Source organism: Podarcis raffonei, chromosome 2 (genome assembly GCF_027172205.1).
Source record: "Podarcis raffonei isolate rPodRaf1 chromosome 2, rPodRaf1.pri, whole genome shotgun sequence".
Taxonomy (NCBI): Eukaryota; Metazoa; Chordata; class Lepidosauria; order Squamata; family Lacertidae; genus Podarcis; species Podarcis raffonei.
In genome coordinates this window covers 119,392,907-119,420,458 of record NC_070603.1, presented here as the reverse complement: position 1 = coordinate 119,420,458, position 27,552 = coordinate 119,392,907, and the positions used below count along the sequence as shown (strand labels likewise).

At 44.3% G+C, this 27,552-nt stretch overlaps 1 protein-coding gene across 1 annotated transcript; it reads left to right on the top strand.

Annotated features, from left to right (window-relative positions):
* The first annotated feature begins 704 nt into the window (after positions 1-704).
* LOC128408807 (zinc finger protein 391-like) lies at positions 705-3,479 on the top strand. The gene is made up of 2 exons (XM_053378829.1): positions 705-1,783; positions 2,491-3,479. The coding sequence occupies exons 1-2, from the start codon at positions 745-747 to the stop codon at positions 3,477-3,479; spliced, it is 2,028 nt and encodes a 675-aa protein (XP_053234804.1). The 5' UTR covers positions 705-744.
* Positions 3,480-27,552: the final 24,073 nt, after the last annotated feature.

Here is a 27,552-nt window from a genome sequence, read left to right as displayed (position 1 = left end):
TACTTTTAATGCTTCCGCTGTCAAAGGTAAAGGTTGCTGTACTGTCAAGACTATATTGTCGGGAAAGGCTTTAACCTTATATTCCTTTTCGCCACACTTTATCCCTGTAATTCTTCCTGTCTCTCTTATATTTACATTTTTCACTAAGGGGGAGATTGTTTAAGGCAGAGCTGCAGCCCAGAGTACACAACAGAAAGGAAAAGAGGGACAGGATGTGTATTAGGGCTTCTGCAGATGGAGGTTGCTACATTTCCTGGTGCAAAGAGCAGCAGAGTCTTAGGGGGAAGGAACACAGCTCAGTGGTAGAGTGCCTGCCTTGCATTGCAAAGGTGGCAAGTTCAATCCCCAGTATCTCCATGTAGGGCTTGGGAGAGGCTTCCCATATGAAACTGGAGATCTGCTGCCAGTCAGTGTAGACAGTACTGAGCTAAGTGGCCAAAGTTACTCTTCTCTTGTGTATATGAGGATCATGAAGGAAAAGAATAATTTCTGAGCTATTTTCCTAAAAAAGTAAGATGAAGAGTGTCTAATGTGCATATGGGGCACACAATGTATACTTTAAAGGCTGGGCTGAACAGGATACTTCTTATGCTTCTAATTTTTGTATCTCCTGTTTCTCAAGATGCCTTATTTCAAACAATCTTCTTTCTCAAACAGGCAAAGAGAAAGCGGCAGCCAGTAAATGAAGCAGAAGACGCCTGTGCCTACGAAGGTGTCAAGGAGCCCAGTTGGACCACAGCCAGGATGATAATGTTTGATACTTGCAAGGAGCCAGACCTGTGCATTGTCTATGGGGAACCCATCAGGCAAAAGCCCATCATCCATAAGAGAAGGGAGGGTCAGCAGGAAGCCCACCCAGTTGATGAGGAGGATGAACCCCTTTTTCATGGAGGAAGTTCCAGAGCCTCCTGGAAAATCACAGTACAGACGATTCCTGGTGCTGCTAAAGAGCAGGATGTGTGCATTGTGGGTGAGGAAAACATCTGGCAGTACTCCAACACCTGCATGAGAAAGACGTGTTTGCAGAAAATCAGCTCAGGGGAGGGTCCACTTTACAGCAAAGGAGACTCCAGTGTCCCAAGTAAAACTCCAGCCCAGGCTGTTGTTGATGCCACAGCCAGGATGATGATGCTTGATACTTTTAAGAAGCCAGACCTGTGCATTGTCTATGGGGAATCCATCAGGGCAAAGCCCATCATCCATAAGAGAACTGAGGGTCAGCAGGAAGCATACCCAGTCGAGGAGGAGGCGGAGGTACCCCTTCTTCGTGGAGGAAGTTGCAGATCCCCCTGGGAAATCATGTTGGAGACAGTTCCTGGTGCTGCTAAGGAGCAGGATGTGAGCATTGTAGGTGAGGAAAACATCTGGCACAACCCCAACAATTGCGTAAGAAAGGAGTGTTTGCAGGACACCCACTCAGTGGAGAGTCCCATTCACAACAAACTAAACTCCAGAGTCCCCAGTGAACCTCCAGCCCAGACTGTTGTTGATGCTGCTAAAGGACAAGACATCTCCATTGTGTATGACCAAGGTGTCCTACAAAAGCCCACCGTCCATATCAGAATTGGGTATCCTGAGGAAACACACCCAGGGAAGGATGTAGTTAAGCCTGTTGCTGGTGGAGAAGATTGGAAAGCCCCCAAGGAATCCACCTTCCAGCCCGCTGTTGATGCCACCAAGGAACAAGACTCCTGCGTTGTGCATGAGGGAATGGTTAGACAGAAGGCCATTTTTCAAGGAAGAGCCCCCAGTGAAGCCACAGCTCAGAGAGGTATGGATACTGGTAAGTAATGGGACTCCCAGGTAATGCATATTGGGGAGGGAGGTCCCAGGTAGAATTCCTCCTGAGCTCGAGGTCTTAATGACAAGCACACAAGGCTATTTTTGAGGTCATCCCATGCTACACCAACTTACAGTAGACCCACTAAAAGTAATGGACATAGAACCCACTCTATTTAGGTTTTGTTTGCTGGAGAAACTGTACTGCTCTTGAGTTGTATATATTTATATATAAGCCTTGTGCATAAATTTTTTAATTTCGCTTTGTACTTTTTGTTGTTTTGTTTGTTGTTCACAACTACTTTCCCTATGCTCGTAGTTTGATACTTTTGCTATATTGTCTGCTCTTGAGCATTATAAAAGTTTCAATGCATCAAGAATTAGAAATCTTGATCTAACCTCCTGTGGGACAAACAATATAGCTATGCTTCCTAAAGCCAATGTAAGCTTCCACCTGGAGACTGAGAAAATATTTGCTCTCGAGAGTAGAATCTCTACAGGTAGAAACTTGCTGGTGAATCTGAGACAACGGCAAAACCAGACTAAGGACCTTGAGCAGAGTGGAAAGAAAGGTCACCCATGATGGCAACTTACTGCCCGCTTAGACAGCAATGGCCCAAAATTGTATCAAAAAGACAAAACATATTACATAGAATGTCTCAGTTTCCATCTCTCTCTCTGACATCCATGTTTTCCTTCTCTCTTATCCAGCAGGTGTTGTGCAGTGGAGACAGAACAAAAGGAAAACTTTGAAAAAAGCACAGGATGAGATGGTGGAGCAGAACCTCCTGAGTCACGATGGACCAAGGAGGGAAAAGAGAAGCCACAGAGAACGGAAGATAGAAAAATCCATCGTTCCCCAAAGTGGCTTCTTCACTGAGCAAGGAAACCAACCAGAAAACAGAGATGCTTTGAGAATATCCACAAAGGAGAAAACAATTCAAAGGGCAGAATCTGGCGAAATAAGCAGTGGGAGCAGAAACAATGGAAACAGCCCCACATGCCCTACAGAGGTGAAGCGATTTACTTGTTTGGAGTGTGGAAGGAGCTTCAGGAATCAGAAGGAGTTTGCTGCCCATCAGAAGATTCACACAGGACAGAAATCACATAAATGTGCAGACTGTGGAAAGAGCTTCTGCAGGAAATGGAACCTTAAAGTACATAAAAGAACCCACACAGGGGAGAAGCCTTTCAAATGTTCAAAGTGTGAGAAAAGCTTCACTGACAGCTCAAACCTTACAGTACATAAGAGAACTCACACAGGGGAGAAACCTTTCAAATGTTCAAAGTGTGAGAAAAGCTTCACTGACAGCTCAAACCTTACTATCCATAAAAGAACTCACACAAGGGAGAAGCCTTACAAGTGTTTGGAGTGTGATAAATGTTTCGCACACAGCTCACACCTTACAGTACATAAAAGAAGGCACACAGGAGAGAAACCCTACAGATGCCCTGTGTGTAGAAAAAGCTTCCGTGAGAGCGGAGGTCTTTCCAGACATACAAGGTCTAGCCACACAGGGGAGAAACTGTACAATTGTGAACAATGTGGAAAGAGCTTCACCTATAAATCAGACCTCAAGAGGCATCAAAAGCACCACACAAGGGAGACGCCCAACCAGGGTTCAAATCTCAGTGAGAGTTTAGATGATGAATTGAGACCTCATGAAAGGGAGAACTCACAGCGGATGGAAACCATGTAACTTCTTCAACTATGCTAAGAAGGTCGCATCCACACAATACTTTTAAAGCTTCCCCCCAAGGAATCCTGGGAACTTCAGTTCTTAAGGGAGCTGGCAATTGTAGGTCTATGAAGTACAAACTATTTTCCCATCATTCTTTGGATGAAGCCATGGCAACAGTTATAAATGTATGGCGTGAATGTGACCTCAGTCTCGGCATCCATCTTTTTGGCATCACAGGAGCCACCCAGAAGCTGCATTCCCCAAACCTTCAAATACACACACATAATCCATGCTTTGAGAGGGTTCTTGGGTCCTTTTAGTGACGAGAACCCATTGCCTCAGGTTTTGTTGTCCATTTGTGGTGTGGATTTCTTGTGACTTTTTTTTTTTTTTAAAAAAAAGCTTAATCCACATGAAAGAGAAGCATTTTAAATGCTCAAAATGTGAGCAGGGCTTCCAATTCAGCACGCAGCTCAGCGCACACCAGAGAACCCATGAACTGGAGAAAACATACAAATGCTCAAACTGCCACAAGGACTTTACTTCTCCATTTGATCTCATTAAACATAACAGGGTGCACATTGAAGAAGGACCTCACAAATGCTCAGAATGCGGAGAGAGCTTCAGGTGCACCACCTCCCTTATGGAACATCAGAGAATTCATAGAGGAGAGGAGCCAGATTTTGGCCTCAGCCATGCTTCTGTACCAAGTCTTGTTGAACATAATGTAACCTGCCCTAAAATGAAATGTTTTGTATGTTCCATTTGTTCCAGAACATTTGGGTGCAGCGGAAGCCTTGGGTTACACCAACTGAAGCATAAATAGGAGACATCACAGAGCTTCTCAGGCCGAAGCAAGACCCTTTTTTAAATCTCCAATTAATCAGCACAAGACAATTCCCACTGAATAACCCACAAGTGTGGGGAAAGCTTTTATGATAGTGCACTCATTTCACGTCAGTTTAATCAGCACAAGACAGCAATGGAGTCTTAGGGGGAAGGAACTGCAACTCAATGGTGGCGTGCCTGCCTTGCATTGCAGAAGGTGGCAAGTTCAATACCCAGTATCTCCATGTAGGGCTTGGGAGAGGCTTCCCATATGAAACCCTGGGAGCTGCTGCCCGTCAGTGTAGACAGTACTGAGCTAAGTGGCCAAAGTTACTATTCTCTTGTGTACATGAGGATCATGAAGGAAAAGATTCATTTCTGAGCTGTCTTCCTAAACCAGTGAGTGTCCAGTGTGCATACGGGGATACTCCTGTGCTTCTAATTCTCTGTATTTCCTGTTTCTCAAGATGCTTTGTTTCTAACAATCTACTTTCCTAAACAGGCAAAGGGAAAGCGGCAGCCAGTAGACGAAACAGAAGACGCCTGTGCCTAAGAAGAAGGTTGCAAGGAGCCCAGTTGGACCACAGACACGATGATGATGTTTGATAATTGCAAGGAGCCAGACCTGTGCATTGTCTATGGGGAACCCATCAGGCAAAAGCCCATCATCCATAAGAGAACGGGAGGTCAGCAGAAAGCCCACCCAGCCCACCCAGTCAAGGAGGAGGAGGAGGAGGATGTACCCATTTTTGCTGGAGAAAGTTGCAAAGCCTCCTGGGAAATCACAGTACAGGCAATTCCTGGTGCTGCTAAGGAGCAGGATGTGTGCATTGTGGGTGAGGAAAACATCTGGCAGTACTCCAACACCTGCATGAGAAAGACGTGTTTGCAGAAAATCAGCTCAGGGGAGGGTCCAGTTTACAGCAAAGGAGACTCCAGTGTCCCAAGTAAAACTCCAGCCCAGGCTGTTGTTAATGCCACAGCCAGGATGATGATGCTTGATACTTGCAAGGAGCCAGACCTGTGCATAGTCTATGGGGAATCCATCAGGCCAAAGCCCATCATCCATAAGAGAACTGAGGGTCAGCAGGAAGCCCACCCAGCTGAGGAGGAGGAAGATGTACACCTTCTTCGTGGAAGAAGCAAACTAGACTCCAGGGTCCCCAGTGAACCTCCAGCCCAGACTGTTGGTGATGCTGCTAAAGGACAAGAAACCTGCATTGTGTATGACCAAGATGTCCTACAAAAGCACATTGTCCATATCAGAATTGGGTATCCTGAGGAAACACACCCAGGGGAGGATGTAGTTAAACCTATTGCTGGCGGAGGAGATTGGAAAGCCCCCAAGGAATCCACCTTTCAGCCCGCTGTTGATGCCACCAAGGAACAAGACTCCTGCGTTGTGCATCAGGAAATGGTTAGTCAGAAGGCCATTTTTCAAGGAACAGCCCCCAGTGAAGCCACAGCTCAGAGAGATATGGATACTGGTAAGTAATGGGACTCCTGGGCAATGTATATTGGGGAGGGAAGCCCCAGGCAGAATTCCTCCTGAGCTCGAGGTCTTAATGACAAGAACACGGGGCTATTTTTGAGGTCATCCCATGCTACACCAATTTACAATAGACCCACTAAAAGTAATGGACTGACATAGAACCCACTCTATGTAGGTTCTGTTTGCTGGGGAAACTGTACTGCTCTTGAGTTGTGTGTGTGTGTGTGTGTGTGTGTGTGTGTGTGTGTATGCGCCTTGTGCAGAAATTTTTCAATTTCGCTTTGTAATTTTTGTTGTTTTGTTTGTTGTTCACAACTACTTTCCCTATGTTCGTAGTCTGCTACTTTTGTTGTATTGTCTGCTCTTGAGCATTAGAAAAGTTTCAATGCATCAAGAATTAGAAATCTTGATCTAACCTCATGAGGGACAAACAATATAGCTATGCTTCCTAAAGCCAATGTAAGCTTTCACCTGCAGACTGAGAAAATATTTTCTCTCGAGAGTAGAATCTCTACAGGTAGAAACTTGCTGGTGAATCTGAGGCAACGGCAAAACCAGACTCAGGATATTGAGCAGAGTGGAAAGAAAGGTCACCAATGATGGCAACTTATTGCCCGCTTAGACAGCAATGGTCCAAAAGTGTATCAAAAAGACAAAACATATTACATTGAATGTCTCAGTTTCCATCTCTCTCTCTGACACCCATGTTTTCCTTCTCTCTTATCCAGCAGGTGTTGTGCAGTGGAGACAGAACAAAAGGAAAACTTTGAAAAAAGCACAGGATGAGATGGTGGAGCAGAACCTCCTGAGTCACGATGGACCAAGGAGGGAAAAGAGAAGCCACAGAAAACGGAAGACAGAAAAATCCATCACTTCTCAAAGTGGCTTCTTCACTGAGCAAGGAGACCAACCAGAAAACAGAGACTCTTTCAGAGTGTCCACAGAGGAGAAAACAATACAAATGGAAGAATCTGGAGAAATAAGCAGTGGGAGCAGAAACAATGGAAACAGCCCCACATACCCTACAGAGGTGAAGCGATTTACTTGTTTGGAGTGTGGAAGGAGCTTCAGGAATCAGAAGCCATTTGCTGCCCATCAAAAGATTCATACAGAACAGAAATCACATAAATGTTCAGACTGTGGAAAGAGCTTCCGCAAGAAATGGAACCTTAAAGTACATAAAAGAACCCACACAGGGGAGATGCCTTTCAAATGTACAGTGTGCAAAAAAAGCTTTAATGTGAGATCAAACTTTAATGCACATCAAATAATTCACACAGGGGTGAAGCCCTACAAATGTTCTGTGTGTGGGAAACGTTTCGCACGCAGCTCATACCTTAATGCACATCAAAGAACTCACACAAAGAAGAAGCCCTACAAATGTTCTCAGTGTGGGAAACGTTTCGCACACAGCTCATACCTTACAGTACATAAGAGAACTCACACAGGGGAGAAACCTTTCAAATGTTCAGTCTGTAATAAATGTTTTGCTAAGATGTCAAACCTTACTAGACATCAGAGGATTCACAAAAGGGAAGACCCCATAAATACTCAGTGTGTGGTAAGTGCATCAGTCAGAAATCAAACCTCACTAAACATCTAAAGCTTCACAGGAGGAAGACTCCTTTTAAGTTATCACTGGGTAGAAAAAGCTTTAGTAAGAGCTCCAATCTTCTGATTTAACAGATAATTCGCCAAAAAAAGTATAAATGTTCAGCTCGCGGGGAAAACTATACTAAGTGGTCATACCTTACCAAACATAGAAGAACAGCACACAAAGCAGAGAAACCTTATAAATGCTCAGGGTGTAGAAAATGTTTCAGCAGCAGGTCAGTCCTTACTAGACTTAAGAGAATCATACACAGATGGAACAAAGACAGACATACAAGGTCTTCCCATATAGGGGAGAAATTGTATAATTGTGAACAATGTGGAAAGAGCTTCACCAGTAAATCAGACCTCAAGAGGCATCAATAGCACCAGACAAAGGAGACGCGCAAATCTCAATGAGAGTTTAGATGATGAACCGAGACCTCATGAAGGTGAGAATGCACAGCGGATGGAAACCGTGTAACTTCCTCAACTATCCTAAGAAAGTCACAACCACACAATACTTTTAAAGCTTCCCCCCAAGGAATCCTGGGAACTTCAGTTCTTAAGGGAGCTGGCAATTGTAGGTCTATGAAGTACAAACTACTTTTCCCATCATTCTTTGGATGAAGCCATGGCAACAGTTATAAATGTATGGCGTGAATGTGACCTCAGTCTCGGCATCCATCTTTTTGGCATCACAGGAGCCACCCAGAAGCTGCATTCCCCAAACCTTCAAATACACACACACAATCCATGCTTTGAGAGGGTTCTTGCGTCCTTTTAGTGACAAGAACTCATTGCCTCAGGTTTTGTTGTCCATTTGTGCTGTGGATTTCTTGTGACTTTTTTTTTTTTTAAATAGCTTAATCCACACGAAAGAGAAGCATTTTAAATGCTCAAAATGTGAGCAGGGCTTCCAGTTCAGCACGCAGCTCAGCGCACACCAGAGAATCCATGAAGTGGAGAAAACATACAAATGCTCAAAATGCGACAAGGACTTTACTTCTCTGTTTGATCTCATTAAACATAACAGGGTGCACAATGAAGAAGGACCTCACAAATGCTCAGAATGCGGAGAGAGCTTCAGGTGCATCACCTCCCTTATGGCACATCAGAGAATTCATAGAGGAGAGGTGCCAGATTTTGGCCTCAGCCATGCTTCTGAACCAAGTCTTGTTGAACAAAATGTAACCTGCCCTAAAATGAAATGTTTTGTATGTTCCATTTGTTCCAGAACATTTGGGTGCAGCGGAAGCCTTGGGTTACACCAACTGAAGCATAAATAGGAGACATCGCAGAGCTTCTCAGGCCGCAGCAAGACCCTTTTTTAAATCTCCAGTTAATCAGCACAAGACAATTCCCACTAAATAACCCACAAGTGTGGGGAAAGTTTTTATGATAGTGCACTCATTTCACATGAGTTTAATTGGCACAAGACAGCAATGGAGAGGCAGAGAGATCTTGCAAATGCTTCTCTTTCTCCATTCTTCTATTTCAGTGTATTTCCCCTGTCATGGTACTTCTTTTTAAATGCATTTTTTATTTGGGACTTGCTTCAATAAGTATTTTAATGTGTTTGCTCTATTCATCAATAAATTTTGTATGTTTTTTTATTCCTTTTGCTTCTCTTTTTATTACTCTTGCCTCCTGTCAAGGTTGCAGTTTTAAATATGCTGCTGCAGCGTTTATTGAATTGTTGGTTTGGTGTTTTTGGTACGACTTTTCTCATTGCACATGGCTGCACAACCTCTGGCCTGTGGGCCAATCTGTATTCCCCAAGCCATGGCTTTCCAGTGATGAAGGAAGGCTAACCGGCAACCAGGGTGGGGCATATTGCCAGCGACACATGCGTGGCATCGCTATGTATGGCACAGGCGAGTGGAGCCACGCATGTGCTGTACATAGCGGTTGGCCACCGCTTGCGCTTGAGCACCATATGGATGGTGGCAGGATCCTCCGCTTGCAGCTGTAGCGATGGCAGAGGGATCCCACCGCCATCTGTACGGCGCTCAAGCGGCGGTGGTGGCAAACCGCTGTGTACGGCACATGCGGGACACTGCGCACATGCCCTGTACAGAGAGACGCTGTGTATGCCCTATACGTAGTTACGCCACACATAGCTGTTTGCCCCCAGCACCACTTGAGCACCGTAAGAACACTGGCGGGATCCTCTGCACATGGCTACAGCGGTGGCTTGCACCGCCACAGCCAAGGGCGGCTAAGCGAGCACCCTGCAGAGTGGCTTCTGGTCGCTCCCCTCAAACATGGCACCTGGGGTGGTGCACGTCCACCCCACCCCCCTCCTCCGCCACTGTGCCTGTCTAACCATAAACTAGCAGCTAGTGAGCAGGAAGAAAGCATTTAGTTAAATCATAAGTAGCTCATGGGAGGTAGCTCAAAATGATCAGCACAGGAATGAAACTAAGAGAGGGGACACTGCAGCCCTAGCAGTGCTCACTGTTGGCACATGATGCATGCCATGCGCCTTGGACACACCTACCACACGCTCCGCCTGTTGGTATGCAGCATCAGCATGGCACAAGTAAATAAATGCATCAGGACCACATCCTATGTCCCTCGTTGCAGAACTGGCAAGGACCCCAAATGTGCACACACTCCCACAGAGAGATGCCAAAGGACAGCCTATGTGTAGTTCCCTGTGAGAGACGTACAGCTAAAGGGGCAGCACAGGCATAAGAGCCTGCTGGATCAGGTCAAAGGCCATCTAGTGCAGCATCCTCTTTACACAGAGGCCACCCTGATGTCCCGGGGGAAACCTTCAAGCAGGACCTCAGCCCAAGAGGATTCTGGTACAGTCAAACCTTGGTTGACGAACGCAATCCGTTCCGGAAGCCCATCCAGCTTCCGAAACGTTCAACAACCGAGGGGCAACTTCTGAGTGGTTGCAAGAGCTTCTAGCACACAAGTGGAAGTCGCACTGGACGTTGGGGTTCTGAAAAATGTTCGAAAACCAGAACACTTACTTCCGGGTTTTCAGCATTCGGAAACCGAAACATACAATAACAGAGGCACTCATTGAACTGTATTTGAAAGCATTACTGCCTCCAACCATGGGGCAGGGCATAGTACCCATCAATAGTTTCATCTGTCATAAATGGGTGCAATCCTCTTGGAAAGCCATTGCGCGACTGAGCACAGGATCCTACCAGTTACTCTAGGCTTCCTATTTGGAGAGGATGCCTAAGGGTTGTTCTCCTGCGGGGGCCACTAGGGGCGCATCAGAAGATGGCTGACAATAACATCTCTCCGACCCACACAAGGTAAATTGGAGGCTGTGATGGGAGTAAATAGCCTTTGCCTCCTGTGCCCTATACCACCCCCGAATTTGTGGGGATGGGGGCACTAGGCACAATGCCCTCCTGTGGGATTTTGGCGCTCCTGGACGCCGTCTCTGATCCATGCCACTAGCTGCAAGAACTTCAAAAGAAACAATTTGGATGAAGCGAATGCACATATTTCAAGGAAGAAGGGGGAGTAAAGACTGCTAACAGAAGAGATCTCTGTTAAAACAAGACGAGTCGGAGGAACAAGTATAAATCATGAGAAGATACGCCAAGACTCGGTATGGCAAAGGGACTGATGGGGGAGGGGGGGAACTTTCCTTTCTTTCCTTTATGTGATTAAACAAGAATCCCCCCCCCCACAAGTCAGAAATGTCGTTTTAGGGACTTAAGCTGTGGATTTAAGGCTGTGTGGAGATAAACTTTCGAACCAAAGCATGTTTTAAGAAGAGCGTGGAATGTATACGGGCTTTGGAATGACGCAGTTAAAAATACCGTCGCCATATTGGGAAGTTCTGTCGGAGGACTTAAGTCTGAGAGGAGAAATAGAGCTGTTTTTATATTGTGGGTGAAACTCCTCAGTGGGACTTAAGAACGACAGTTCTGTAATTAATGATGGAAAGAGCGATGTTATCAATGAAGGCGATGATATATGGAAACCATCTCGATTTGAGGATTGGAAGAATGGAAAAATTCACACAGGATTATTATTGGTGTTTATCGGCTTAAGGAGACTATCAGAAGAGATCATAAAGAAAAAAGAGAAAATATATGAACAAGATGTGATGTGGAAACAGCAAGATAAGACTGGATAGAATTATGAACTTTGTTTGGACTGATTTGGACATTAACGCAGTAGCAAGAAGATGATCAGAATCCCCCTTCGGATCTTGAAATATGGGTCCCCTCAACAAAATTTAAAATTCGGCTTTGTAATTCGGAATTTATGTGATGTGATTTGATTTGATTGGCCGGTTAATAAAAAAAATTTTTTTTTTTAAAAAAAAGGGTTGTTCTCCTGCTTCTTCCAGCCACTCTGGAAGTACAATGTGAAAATGCTCATCATCTCTTTTCCACCCAAACTACACATTATGTTTTTAGTTTCTTTGCTGCATAAACAAACAACCAAGCTGACATTAACAGTTAAGTACCACTATCTACATGTCCAATGAGATGGCAGAATGCTGCATCTTCCTAAGATGGAGGACAATAGCCCAGGCAACAACAAATTCAAAACAAAACAAAACAAAACAAAACAAGAAAGCAATAAATCAAAGTGCACAGGGAAAAGAGGATCTCTATCTATCTATCTATCATCTATCTATCTATCTATCTATCTATCTATCTATCATCTATCTATCTATATCTATCATCTATCTATATCTATCTATCTATCTATCATCTATCTATCATCTATCCATTGCTCTATCTATCTATCTCTGCTGTCTGAGTTCTCTTTTCAGGTCATGCTTCCTCACTCCAACAGTTTGTTTTTCTGTGAACTCCAATTCCCAGCAACCTTTGCACTTCCCACATAAACGATTAACACCTGGCCTCATTTAGCTGAGCAAACACCCAAGTGGGTCAGTGAAGGGGCTTGAGATGAAGAAGGAAAGTCTGTGAATTCACCAGTGTCTACCAGAACAGGTGAGCTGGAGCCTACCAAGAATTCAAGCTGGGATTGGGTAGAAATTTCTGAACTGGGGGTCCCTATTTTTCCCTTCTTTCTTCTCCTTTGTGGCATTTGAAATGCAGACTTGATCTCACAAGGGGCTGCTGCTCTGGGTCTCAAATGTAGACCTGCCTTAGTCCTAAGAAGACCTGGGTGAGTCAAAGGAGGCTGGCATTCCTCTGGAGGAATGAGAAAGTGACAACAAGGAGGTCCCCAGTTTTGTGGGAGGAGGAATATGGTCAGCAAGGAAGAATGCAAGAGAGGGAATTCTTCCCATGGATGGGTAAACAGGGGTGGGGTTTTGGCTTTTGCATTAATTAAATATTTCACTAAGGGGCAGTGTCCATGTAGGAGCATGATTGCTTAAGGGAGAGTTCTTGGGGAACTGCAACCCAGAGTCAATATCAGAAGGGAAAAGAGGGACAGGGTGTGTATAAGGGCTTCTGCAGATGGAGGATGCTACATTTAAGGAGCAAAAATGCTGCATTTCATAGAACAAAGATCAACAAGGTCTTAGAGGGAAAGAATGCAGTTCATTGGGAGAGTACCTGCTTTGCCTTGCAGATAGTTGCAGGTTCAATCCAGTCCATGCAGACAGTCCTAAACTAAGTGGCCAACATTCCTATTCTCTTGTGTAGGATCATGAAGGAAATATTATATTGTGAGCTATTTTCATAAAACAATAACATGCGGAATGTCAGAAATCTAGCGTACATATGCAGCACTCACAGTACCCTACCAAGAACTCAAGATGTGCTGAGATTAGGCAGAACATTCTGAACTGGGGGTCCCTGTTTCCCCCCTCTTTCTTCACCTTTGTGGAATTTGAAATGCAGACTTGATCTCACACCTCTGCAAGGGGCTGCTTCTCTGGGCCTCGGTTGCCGAAGGGAGAGTCCTTGTGGAGCTGCAACCCAGAGTCAATAACAGAAGGGGAAAGAGGGACAGGATGTGTTTTAGGGATTCTGCAGGTGAGGGATGCTGCATTTCTGGAGCAAATATCATCAGAGTCTTAGGCGATAGGCGGGGATCATGAAGGAAAGGTTGGCGTGCTTGTGTGTCGATCATGTGCAATGTCCAGACTATTTATATTCCAAATAGCTTTACTTTCAGAAACATAACTAAGAAGATCTACAATCTCATGTTTATTCACTTTGTCCCTTTTAGAAAGCACAGATTTCTCCATATTAACAATTAAGGATCTTCCTTTGTCTGTTTCACTTCAGACAGATCACACGGACACAACACTCCCCTCGGCAGCATCCCTAAGGGGACCTGGGTGAGTCAAAGGATGACAGCCCTTTGGAAGAATGAGAAAGTGAAAACAAGGGATTTCTCATTGTGCAGGAGGAGGAATGTGGGTAGCAAGGAAGGGTGCAAGAGAGAGATTTCTTCGCCTGGGAGGTTAAGATGGGGTGGGTTCCGGAAGGCATCCTCTTGCCATTTGTGTTTTGCGTTATTTACATTTTTCACTAAGAAGGGGGATCTTGCTTAAGACAGAGCTGCACCCTGGATTCCTAACAAGAATGCCTCTGGGTTTTTCAAAAACGTATATCTGAAGATCTTCTTTAGCTCATTGTATATAATTTCCCAGTATGTTTTTACCTTATCAAATGACCACCGCATGTGGAAGAAATTGCCTTCTTTCACCCCACATTTCCAGCAATTCTTGTTTCCTGTTTTGTACATCCTTAACAGTTTAATTGGAGTGAGGTACCATCTGCACATCATTTTTAACAGATTTTCTTTTAACAAAGTACATGCTGTGAATTTTAGCCCAGTTCCATAGTTTTATACACTTCTCATATTCAATGTTATGGCCAACATCCATTGTCCATTTAATCATGACGCTCTTGATCTTGTTCTTCAAACTAAGCCAGTCTTTTAACCAGGTTATACAAGCGGCTTCATAAAATATTTTAAGATCCGGTAACAAGAAGCCTCCTCTTTCCTTTTTGTCTCTCAGAAGTTTAAACTTTATTCTAGGTTTCTTCCCTTGCCATACAAACCTAGAAATCGTTTTTTGCCACTCATTGAATGGACCTAATCCGGTAACAATAGGCACAGTTTGGAATTTAAAAAAGCATCTTAGGTAAGACACTCAACTTCACAGCTGCTATCCTTCCCCAGAAGGACACTTTCAATCTGTCCCATATTTCCAAATTTGTCTTTATTTCTTTCCATGTTGCTTTATAATTGTCCTCAAATAGATTTGTGTTTTTTGGGGAGAGCCAGACCCCCAAATATTTTATTTTCTTTACCACTGTTATTTCCATTTATTTTGCAGCTTATCTGTTTGTTCCACGTTCATGTTTTTCTCCATCATTTTTGCTTTACCCTTACTAATTTTCAATCCTGCCAACATTCCAAATTCTTCAATTACTTTTAATGCTTCTGCTGTCAAAGTTAAAGGTTCCTGAACTGTCAAGACTATATCGTCGGCAAAGGCTTTAACCTTATATTCCTTTTCGCCACACTTTATCCCTGTAATTCTTCCTGTCTCTCTTATATTTCCATTTTTCACTAAGGGGGAGATTGTTTATGGCAGAGCTGCAGCCCAGAGTACGCAACAGAAAGGAAAAGAGGGACAGGATTTGTATTAGGGCTTCTGCAGGTGGAGGTTGTGACATTTCCTGGAGCAAAGATCAAGAGTCTTAGGGGGAAGGAACTGCAACTCAATGGTGGCATGCCTGCCTTGCATTGCAGAAGGTGGCAAGTTCAATACCCAGTATCTCCATGTAGGACTTGGGAGAGGCTTCCCATATGAAACCCTGGGAGCTGCTGCCTGTCAGTGTAGACAGAACTGAGCTAAGTGGCCAAAGTTACCATTCTCTTGTGTACATGACGATCATGAAGGAAAAGATTAATTTCTGAGCTGTTTTCCTAAACCAGTAACAGGAGAGGGAGAGTGTCCAGTGTGCATACAGGGATACTCCTGTGCTTCTAATTCTCTGTATTTCCTGTTTCTCAAGATGCTTTGTTTCTAACAATCTACTTTCCTAAACAGGCAAAGGGAAAGCGGAAGCCAGTAGACGAAACAGAAGACGCCTGTGCCTAAGAAGAAGGTTGCAAGGAGCCCAGTTGGACCACAGCCAGGATGATGATGTTTGATACTTGCAAGGAGCCAGACCAGTGCATTGTGTATGGGGAACCCATCAGGCAAAAGCCCATCATCCACAAGAGAACGGGGGGTCAGCAGAAAGCCCACCCAGCCCACCCAGTCGAGGAGGAGGAGGAGCATGTATCCCTTTTTCATGGAGGAAGTTGCAGCGCCTCCTGGGAAATCATGGTACAGACAATTCCTGGTGCTGCTAAGGAGCAGGATGTGTGCATTGTGGGTGAGGAAAACATCTGGCAGTACTCCAATACCTGCGTGAGAAATATGTGTTTGCAGAAAATCAGCTCAGGGGAGGGTCCAGTTTACAGCAAAGGAGACTCCAGTGTCCCAAGTAAAACTCCAGCCCAGACTGTTGTTGATGCCACAGCCAGGATGATGATGCTTGATACTTGCAAGGAGCCAGACCTGTGCATTGTGTATGGGGAACCCATCAAGCCAAAGCCCATCATCCATAAGAGAACTGAGGGTCAGCAGGAAGCCCACCCAGTTGATGAGGAGGAGGATGTACACCTTCTTCGTGGAAGAAGCAAACTAGACTCCAGGGTCCCCAGTGAACCTCCAGCCCAGACTGTTGGTGATGCTGCTAAAGGTCAAGAAACCTGCATTGTGTATGACCAAGATGTCCTACAAAAGCACATTGTCCATATCAGAATTGGGTATCCTGAGGAAAAACACCCAGGGAAGGATGTAGTTAAGCCTGTTGCTGGCGGAGGAGATTGGAAAGGCCCCAAGGAATCCACCTTCCAGCCCGCTGTTGATGCCACCAAGGAACAAGACTCCTGCGTTGTGCATCAGGAAATGGTTAGTCAGAAGGCCATTTTTCAAGGAACAGCCCCCAGTGAAGCCACAGCTCAGAGAGATATGGATACTGGTAAGTAATGGGACTCCTGGGCAATGTATATTGGGGAGGGAAGCCCCAGGCAGAATTCCTCCTGAGCTCGAGGTCTTAATGACAAGAACACGGGGCTATCTTTGAGGTCATCCCATGCTACACCAATTTACAATAGACCCACTAAAAGTAATGGAATGACATAGAACCCACTCAATGTAGGGTCTGTTTGCTGGGGAAACTGTACTGCTCTTGAGTTGTGTGTGTGTGTGTGTGTGTGTGTGTGTGTGTGTATGCGCCTGGTGCAGAAATTTTTCAATTACGCTTTGTACTTTTTGTTGTTTTGTTTGTTGTTCACAACTACTTTCCCTATGTTCGTAGTCTGCTACTTTTGTTGTATTGTCTGCTCTTGAGCATTAGAAAAGTTTCAATGCATCAAGAATTAGAAATCTTGATCTAACCTCATGAGGGACAAACAATATAGCTATGCTTCCTAAAGCCAATGTAAGCTTTCACCTGCAGACTGAGAAAATATTTTCTCTCGAGAGTAGAATCTCTACAGGTAGAAACTTGCTGGTGAATCTGAGGCAACGGCAAAACCTGACTAAGGATATTAAGCAGAGTGGAAAGAAAGGTCACCCATGATGGCAACTTATTGCCCGCTTAGACAGCAATGGTCCAAAAGTGTATCAAAAAGACAAAGCATATTACATAGAATGTCTCAGTTTCCATCTCTCTCTCTGACACCCATGTTTTCCTTCTCTCTTATCCAGCAGGTGTTGTGCAGTGGAGACAGAACAAAAGGAAAACTTTGAAAAAAGCACAGGATGAGATGGTGGAGCAGAACCTCCTGAGTCACGATGGACCAAGGAGGGAAAAGAGAAGCCACAGAAAACGGAAGACAGAAAAATCCATCGTTCCCCAAAGTGGCTTCTTCACTGAGCAAGGAAACCAACCAGAAAACAGAGACTCTTTCAGAGCGTCCATTGAGGAGAAAACAATACAAATGGAAGAATCTGGAGAAATAAGCAGTGGGAACAGAAACAATGGAAACAGCCCCACATACCCTACAGAGGTGAAGCGATTTACTTGTTTGGAGTGTGGAAGGAGCTTCAGAAATCAGAAGCCGTTTGCTGCCCATCAAAAGATTCATACAGAACAGAAATCACATAAATGTTCAGACTGTGGAAAGAGCTTCCGCAAGAAATGGAACCTTAAAGTACATAAAAGAACCCACACAGGGGAGAAGCCTTTCAAATGTTCAGAGTGTGAGAAAAGCTTCACTGACTACTCAAACCTTACAGTACATAAGAGAACTCACACAAGGGAGAAGCCTTACAAATGTTTGGAGTGCGATAAATGTTTCGCACACAGCTCACACCTTACAGTACATAAAAGAATTCACACAGGGGAGAAGCCTTTCAAATGTTCATTGTGTGAGAAAAGCTTCACTGTGAGCTCAAACCTTACTAACCATAAAAGAACTCACACAAGGGAGAAGCCTTACAAGTGTTCGGAGTGCGATAAATGTTTCGCACAGAGCTCATACCTTACAGTACATAAAAGAATTCACACAGGAGAGAAGCCTTTCACATGTTCAGAGTGTGAGAAAAGCTTCACTGACAGCTCAAACCTTACTAAACATAAAAGAACTCACACAGGGGAGAAGCCTTTCTAATGTTCAGTCTGTAATAAATGTTTTGCTAAGATGTCAAACCTTACTAGACATCAGAGGATTCACAAAGGGCAGAGACCTTGTGAATGCTCAGTGTGTGGTAAGTGCATCAGTCAGAAATCAAACTGATTAAACTTTACTAAACATCTAAAGCTTCACAGGAGGAAGACACCTTTTAAGTTATCACTGGGTAGAAAAAGCTTTAGTAAGAGCTCCAATCTTCTGATTCAACAGATAATTCGCCAAAAAAAGTATAAATGTTCAGCTCGTGGGGAAAACTATACTAAGTGGTCATACCTTACCAAACATAGAAGAACAGCACACAAAGCAGAGAAACCTTATAAATGCTCAGGGTGTAGAAAATGTTTCAGCAGCAGGTCAGTCCTTACTAGACTTAAGAGAATCATACACAGATGGAACAAAGACAGACATACAAGGTCTTCCCATATAGGGGAGAAATTGTATAATTGTGAACAATGTGGAAAGAGCTTCATCAGTAAATCAGACCTCAAGAGGCATCAAGAGCACCAGACAAAGGAGACGCGCAACCAGGGTTCAAATCTCAATGAGAGTTTAGATGATGAACCGAGACCTCATGAAGGTGAGAATGCACAGCGGATTGAAAACATGTAACTTCTTCAACTATGCTAAGAAGGTCGCATCCACACAATACTTTTAAAGCTTCCCCCCAAGGAATCCTGGGAACTTCAGTTCTTAAGGGAGCTGGCAATTGTAGGTCTATGAAGTACAAACTACTTTTCCCATCATTCTTTGGATGAAGCCATGGCAACAGTTATAAATGTATGGCGTGAATGTGACCTCAGTCTCGGCATCCATCTTTTTGGCATCACAGGAGCCACCCAGAAGCTGCATTCCCCAAACCTTCAAATACACACACATAATCCATGCTTTGAGAGGGTTCTTGGGTCTTTCTAGTTGTCTCAGGTTTTGTTGTTCATTTGTGGTGTGGATTCCATGTGACATTTTTTTAAAAAAAACCTTAATTGAGGGCTCCTCTGCTCATACATCTGAATTAACCATATTGGGGATAACTGAGGCGATTATTTAGGGTCTTGAGTCCATAGAGAAGGAGAGACCTGAGGAAGGACGGGAAAGTTTTGAGAGGGTTCAGCGAGTTACTCATCATCCGTGTGAATTGTAAAACTGGTACTGTAGCTGCTTCTGCTTTTTAGTTTTGTTGTGAGACTACCAATACTGAATAATAAAGTTGTGTGTATTTTAAGCTTTGTACTCTTCTGTTTTAACTGGCTCCTTGGAACGAAAACGGATGCAGGTTTCCAATTAAGGTTGCAGTTTCCTGCAAACTTAGTCAACATCTGCTCCATGCAGTGAAAGCACTGTCATGACTTCCCCTAAAGAATTCTGGGAGCTGTAGATTATTAAGGGTGCTGAGGGGTGTTAGGGGAGGCCCCTATTCTCCTCACAGATACAGCTCCCAGCGTTCCTAGGGAAGAGAGGCTGATAGTTAAACCACTCTGTCTAGACTCTCAGAGAACCCTTAAACATTTTTGTTGTTTAGTTGTGTCCAACTCTTCGTGACCCCATGGACCAGAGCACGCCAGGCACTCCTGTCTTCCACTGCCTCCCGCAGTTTGGTCAAACTCGTGTTAGTAGCTTTGAGAACACTGTCCAACCATCTCGTCCTCTGTCGTCCCCTTCTCCTTGTGCCCTCCATCTTTCCCAACATCATGGTCTTTTCCAGGGAGTCTTCTCTTCTCGTGAGGTGACCAAAGTATTGGAGCCTCAGCTTCACGATCTGTCCTTCCAGTGAGCACTCAGGGCTGATTTCCTTCAGAATGGATAGGTTTGATCTTCTTGCAGTCCATGGGACCCTCACCTCCTGGCAAATAGAAGGGGAAGAAATGGAGGCAGAGAGATTTTACTTTCTTGGGCTCCATGATCACTGCAGATGGTGACAGCAGTCACGAAATTAAGACACCCGCTTCTTGGAAGAAAAGCGATGACAAACCTAGACAACATCTTAAAAAGCAGAGACATCGCCTTGCCAACAAAGGTCCGTATAGTTAAAGCCATGGTTTTCCCAGTAGTGATGTATGGAAGTGAGAGATGGACCATAAAGAAGGCTGATCGCCGAAGAATTGATGCTTTTGAATTATGGTGCTGGAGGAGACTCTTGAAAGTCCCATGGACTGCAAGAAGATCAAACGTATCCATTCTTAAGGAAATCAGCCCTGAGTGCTCACTGGAAGGACAGATTGTGAAGCTGAGGCTCCAATACATTGGCCACCTCATGAGAAGAGAAGACTCCCTGGAAAAGACCCTGATGTTGGGAAAGATGGAGGGCACAAGGAGAAGGGGACGGCAGAGGACGAGATGGTTGGACAGTGTTCTCGAAGCTACCAGCATGAGTTTGACCAAACTGCAGGAGGCAGTGGAAGACAGAAGTGCCTGGTGTGCTCTGGTCCATGGGGTCACGAAGAGTTGGACACGACTAAACGACTAAACAACAACATAGTTTAACGCTAAAAAGTTAGTGAATTGCGAAAGTCTAGCTGGATTTTTTTCAGCAAGACTTGTCCCTCTGTAAACATGATAAGTTAGTATTTACCTATACCTACAACTTATGGCATGGGACGCGGGTGGCGCTGTGGGTAAAACCACAGTGCCTAGGACTTGCCGATCGTATGGTCAGTGGTTCGAATCCCCGCGGCGGGGTGAGCTCCCATCCTTCGGTCCCAGCTCCTGCCCACCTAGCAGTTCAAAGCACCCTTAAAGTGCAAGTAGATAAATAGGTACCGCTTTATAGCGGGAAGGTAAACGGCGTTCCATGTGTTGCGCTGGTGCAGGCTCGCCAGAGCAGCGATGTCACACTGGCCACGTGACCCGGAAGTGTCTGTGGACGGCGCTGGTTCCCGGCCTCTAGAGTAAGATGAGCGCACAACCCTAGAGTCTGACAAGACTGGCCCGTACGGGCAGGGGTACCTTTACCTTTACCTTACAACTTATGGCGCAAAGCATTGCTGATCATAGGGAAAAAGCGGGAGGATATAAAATCCTCCGTTTTCCCCAACTAGGCTTCCTAGAATAGCGGGGGGGGGGGGCAATTGCCCTGGGTGCAAAATTGTTAGGTCGCAAAATTTCAACATCTGGTGCTGCCTCAATACAGCCACGTGCTTCCATTGCTAGCCTTCGCTGAAAAAGGTTTCAGGTACATATCAACCTGGAAAATACAACAAAGAACTCACATATGGGGAAAGATTTATCAATGCTCAAGTTATAGTAGAAGCTACACTAGCATGTCAAACCTTACACAACATCAAAGAATCCACACGGGGACAGACTGTTTCAGTGCAGAGAGTGTGGGAAAAGCTTTGGTGATGTATCAAACTTTAACAAGCACAAAAGGCAGCATGCAAAGACCTATGAATGCTCAGGGTGTGGGAAAAGATTTACTCAGAAGCCAGAATTTACTATACAGTCATACCTCGTGTTGCGTTTGCTTCATGCTACGTTTTTTCAGGTTGCGTCCCGTGATGACCCAGAAGTACCGGAAAGGGTTACATCCGGGTTTCGCGTGCAAAATGACGCCACGTGCATGCGCAGAAGCAGCAAATCGTGACATGCGCACGCGCAGATGTGGGTTGTGTTCTGCTCATGTTGCGAACGGGCCTCCAGAACGGATCCCATTTGCAACCAGAGGTACCACGGTACATAAAATGATTCACAAAGAGACTACATGCTGTGAGTGCTCGGTGCATGGGAAAAGCTTCACCATAAAATCAGACCTTAAGAGACATCAGTGGGTTCTCACAGGGAAGAAACAATATGAGAAATGTGGAAAGGGCTTCAGCTGCAAACCAAACCTTCCAAAACATCCAAGACTCCAAACAATGGAGAAACCTTATCTGGAGATTCCACCGATTGAGTCTGGGGGCTTCTGCATGTAAAGCACATCCCCTCCAACATTTCCCCGATGAAAATAGGGACGTCCCATTCCATGATGACAATTTTACTATTTAAACCCCACACATCTTACTGGGTTGCCCCGGCCACTCTGAGCAGCTTCCAACATACAATCATACCTTGGAAGTCAAACAGAATCCGTTCCGGAAGTCCGTTCAACTTCCAAAATGTTCAGAAACCAAAGCGCATCTTCTGATTAGCTGCAAGAAGCTTCTGCAGCCAATCAGAATCTGTGGAAGCCCTGTCGGACATTCGGCTTCCAAAAATAGTTCGCAAACCAGAACCGTCACTTCCTGGTTTGAGGCGTACAGGAGCCAAAACATTCAAGAACTAAGCTGTTCGACAACCATGGTACGACTGTATATAAAGACATAATAAAACATTAAACATTTTTTTAAAAAAAATACCTTCCCTATACAGGATTGCCTTCAGATGGCTCGGGGGTTGGATAACTCCATATGCTCCAACATTTATCCAATGAAAATAGGGACATCCTAAGGAAAAGCAGGACATTATGGGATCAAATCAGAAACCAGGAAGGCTGCTCTAAATTAGAGACGTGCCTGGAAAACAGAGGGTCTGAAAGCAGATGGTCTGTCACCGAGTTGCCTGGCTTCTTTCTGGCCCATGTAGGACCAGTGTGGATGGTTGGCCTTGGTGAAGATTTGACATTTTCATCCCCAAAAAGTTTTGTATTTGAGTTTCTACTGAAATGAGGCTGCATTTTAATGTTGCATTTTAATCTTGTTTTTAAGTTGTATTTTAATCAATTGTTTTTATACCTGGTGTTAGCCGCCCCGAGCCCGGTCTTGGCTGGGGAGGGCAGGGTACAAATTATTATTATTATTATTATTATTATTATTATTATTATTATTATTATTATAAAAGCAATGCCCTGTGCCAACTTGCACTGCCAGCCGCAGTCGCAGATATTTGGGGCCTGAACCATTGAGGGCTTTAAACACTAGAGTGAGCCTGAAAATGAACTGGCAGCCAATTACTCAGAAGGAAGCGCCACTGAGTGCAACAGGACTTCCCCTCCGTTAAGTGAGTACAGGATTGCAACCTCAGTTGCCAGTGCAGCAGGAAAAGAGCACTTCATGCCTAGTGTCGTATGCTATATAATTTGTTATTACTATTAAATTTATATACCACCTATACCTGCAGGTCTCAGGGTGGCTCACAGGATAAAATCACAATATAAAAACCTGGATCAAAATAAAATCTGTAATCAAAATAAAAACAGAAACAACCGAATACCCCCCCACACACACACACAAATCCCCACATTTTAAAAGGGCACTGGATGATAATCACCCAAAGGCCTGTTTTGTGAACAAAACATTATCATTATTTATTGAATTTATATACCACCATAGACCTGGAGGTCTCAGGGCGGTATATAAATTCAATAAATAATGATAATAAAAGAGGAACATTTATACCTGGTGCCTAAAGGTGTAGAATGAAGTTGCCATGCAAACCTTCCTGGAGAGAGCATTCTACAGACAGGGAGCCACTGCAGAGAAGGCCCTGTTCTCACGTTGCCACCCTCCGGACCTCTTGTGGAGGAGGCACACGAAGGAGGGTCTCTGAAGATGATCTCAGGGTCTGGGTAGGTTCAGATGTATTGCAAAACATCTTGACAGGCAATGGCTTTTTAAAGTGGTTTAGGAGGATGCATGGAGGAAGAGAGTCCTCTCTCCACAGCTAATAATTCAATAGTGCCACAGTGCTTAGGGTCCCTCTGCCTCTCCCAGAAGGGAGGCCTTTTTGTATTGTTTTAGGGCTTCCTGGAGGTGTCTCTGGGAGTGACAGACAAGAAGGGCCTTTGGTCTGATCCAGGCAACAGATTCTTATGTCCTTAATCCTTTTCTTTTAATATACTTATGCTGACAAGATGTGAAAATGAGCACCAAAATAAACAGGAAAGCTATAAATCAAAGTGCAAGAGGGAAGAAAGAATATCTCTCCCAGGTCTTGGGCCAGATCTCCCTGCCACAGTTTGTTTGCTGCCAGGGGACGATGCTCCATTTGGGCAAAGCAGGGCACTGCCTAACCTTCAGTCTGACTTTTGCCAAACCCCACCTGCCTACTTTCTTGCTTACAACCAGTCCAGGGGGCAGGGAATGGCATTGCTCATCAGCTTCCACCAGCTGAGTCTCAGCTGTTGCCCTTCCACAGCCCTGCAAGGAAAAGGAGGGGGACAAAACTAGAAAGTAGTTGGCTCTAGCGCCATCTGCTGTTGGACTTCCTGCCTTCTGCCCCAATGGGCACCAGCCAAAACTGCTTGCTGGGAACTGCAATCCCCAGCAGCCTTTGAAAATCCCACTGAAATCACCAACAGCTGGCACCATTTATCTGAGCAGTTGCACAGCTGGGAGAGAGGAAGATGCAGGAGGCCAATCATAAATTCACCACCACCACCTTCCTACAATGTGTGGGGTGTGAAGCTACCTAGAGGTGAGGGGGAAACTCAGTGGGTTCTAAATGGGGTTTCCCTGTTTCTGCTCTATTTTCCTTCCTGGAAATTGATCCTCTGGCTTCAACTTGTACCCCTGTAGTAGCTCCTGTTTGGGGGCTGGGTTCTACAGCTTCCTTGGTTCTAAAGAGATCTAGGGGAATTAAAGGAACCTTTTTTCTTCCTTCAGGGGAAAAGAGAGAGAAGCTGAAATCAGGAGATTCTCGATTGTAGAGGAAGAACTTTGGGAGACAGATTTATTCCCAGGATTAGGTAAGCGAAGGGAGTTGGCTTGCTGCCTCCTGCATTCAGTATGTTATAGACTACCTTTGGAGGAATGTGATTCTTTTTTTAAGGCAGATTCTTTTTTTAAAAAAATTGTGTAAACTGCCTTTGATTCCTGGTTTGAAGAAAAAGTCAGGATAATAATGATGACAATAATAAATTAGATGCATGGTGTGGTTCTGCAGCTTGAGCTTAAATAGCCTGGAGAGACTGCTTGATCGTCTGCAAGAGCTGCCAGCCTCTGTTAGCAGGGCAGTGTAGACAGAAGGTTGCAATGGAGAAAATAGATGGGGTGACATTGTAGCATCTGGAGAAAGTGCCATTAACTCAGTGCTCTTCCTAATTTCTAATAGCTGTGCTGGAGATCCATGGAAGATGGAAAGCTCCTGGATCCTGTCTTGCGGGGTGAGCTGGAAGGTAGGGGGCACCTCCATTACCATTTACTCCTGTGTTGTAAGAAAAACCTGCTCCTTTTTCCTTATGGGGTATTCTGGAGCCTGTATAGAGTCCCTAAGTGGGTTCCCTATTGGTAGTCGAAAATAAGAGACCAACCAGAGTATACTGAGAAGCAAAGCGGCTAGTAAGCCTGATCTTTATTAAAGGAAATGAACTGTTGCAACAGGGTCCCCACTCACCACACGCAGGAGGAAGGAGAACCCTGAACAATGGTGCACAAGCCCTTATATAGGCTTTTGAAATTGCCCACCCTGTAGCCGAAGGCCACCCCCCAAAACATCATACATACATCACAGAAGGTGGGGGTCTACAGCAGAAATCCTGTCTGCCAGGATACCTGATAATGGTCACTGATTGCTTTACCTGGGCAGCCTGGCCATTCTTTTGTGATGGTTAATACCAAGGGTAGGTAACCTAAGGCCCGTGGGCCAGATGCGGCCCAATTGCCTTCTCAATCCGGCCGGCGGATGGTCCGGGAATCAGCGTGTTTTTACATGAGTAGAATGTCCTTTTATTTAATATGCATCTCTGGGTTATTTGTGGAGCAAAGGAATTCGTTCATTTCCCCCACACACACACACACACAAAATATAGTCTGGCCCACCACACGGTCTGAGGGACGGTGGAACAGCTCATGGCTGAAAAAGGTTGCTGACCCCTGGTTAATACTTTAGTTCCTGAATCCAGGTCACAGGTTCAACCTGTTCATACACAAATACACCCTTAAGATAGGATTCGCAAGCAAAAAGACAATGGGAAAGCTTTCCCCATTTGCCTCCCTTACTGCAGAGGAATATCTGAGGTCATTGGGAGAGTCAAAATGGCTTCAGGATTGCTCTCCTGTGTTATTTCAGACACATGGTTCATATATTTAGATAAGAATATATGAATATTCTATATTTGAGACCTTAACATTCTTGTAACAGGTGTGTTGCTGGAGGGCTGGTGATCGGGAAGGGCTCTCTCTCCATCTTACGTACCGTATTTTTCGCTCTATAACACGCTCCCAACCATAACACACACATAGTTTTTATTTATTTTTTAAAAAAGATATTTATTGAGTTTTTCCACCTTTATACATTAAAAAATCAAAAAGAAAAAAGAAAAAAGTTAAAAACACATAAAGTTTACAATCCTTATTTTCAATAACATATTTCCCTGACTTCCCCACACCTCCCCTTCTTATATTCCAATTCAAATTGTTAATTCAACAAGTTCTTGTCCCCAATTTTTGACCTTTTTATATTTAATTCATTTTAATAAAAAAAACCAATTTTAACTTATAAACATCAGTATTTAAACATCAGTGCTCATTCTTAAAACTTTTTTCTAAAGTCGACCCAAATTCCCTTCCACAAATTCCCCAATTTTCATACTAATAACAAAACAAAATAAAAAAACAGATTATAATTCTGCACCCTTTGGATTCCCAAACCCCATCCCACCCTTTCCCGGTTTCAATCCCCAACAAATGTCCATCAGTCTTAGTCTACTATCAGCCTGGAGACCTCACGTCCAAGGCTCTTAATTCTCTCTCAATTCCTCTCTGCCGGTTTTTTTGGTAGTCCTTAATATTAAACACCATATCTCGGAGAAGCTCTGTCCCAATAGGGTCCATATTTCTTCCAGCCAGACCGCCATACTTAAAAGTGGAGCCTGAATCTTGTTTCTTACTCCTTTTAAGTCCAAATGTCCCAAAAGCTCCAACTTTCACCTTAATCAAATTTGTAATCCATAGGTCTTCAGATCTCCACATAAGGAGATCTCTCCATTCTTCAATCTTCAATTCAAAACAGATTTTCATCATCCAGTACTTATTTTCCTTTGTAGCCATCATGTCAGGCCTCTGGCTCTCCTTTGTCATCTGCAACATTACATCTCCTCCTTCCTTTTCCTCAGAAACAACATATATCTCTTTCTCCACACTCTCAAATCTTTCAAGTTTCTCTTCTTGTCCAGCTGCATGGACTTCATGAGTCAAGTCCTTATCAAATTCAATGGATTTGTTTACTGTTAAGTCCAGAGTTGCAACATTTGTAGCCAAAACATCAATTTGGCCTTGTAACTTTCCCAAGAGAAGAAACACTCTGTCCAATTTAGCTTGAATTTTTCCTCCTTCAGCCATTCTTGTAATGTCCCAAAATCCCCTCTAGAGGGATTTTGGTTACTTTATCTTCCTTCCAGTTCAAATCCAAAAATCAAGTTAGTTTGTATCAGTTCTTCCTTGTTTTCAACAAAATATAACCAAATTGTAGCAAATATATCCAGCAGAGATAGCAGAAACAAAGTTCTCTTTTTCCTTCTTGACAGTTAATTTGACAGCTGTCAAACTCTTCTATATCTCCTCAACAGGCTCTCTCGCGGATCACTCCTGGGTCCGGGGGGGGTGGCACTTCAGCTCTCAAAATTAGCTCTTATCCTCCAGTGAAATTACT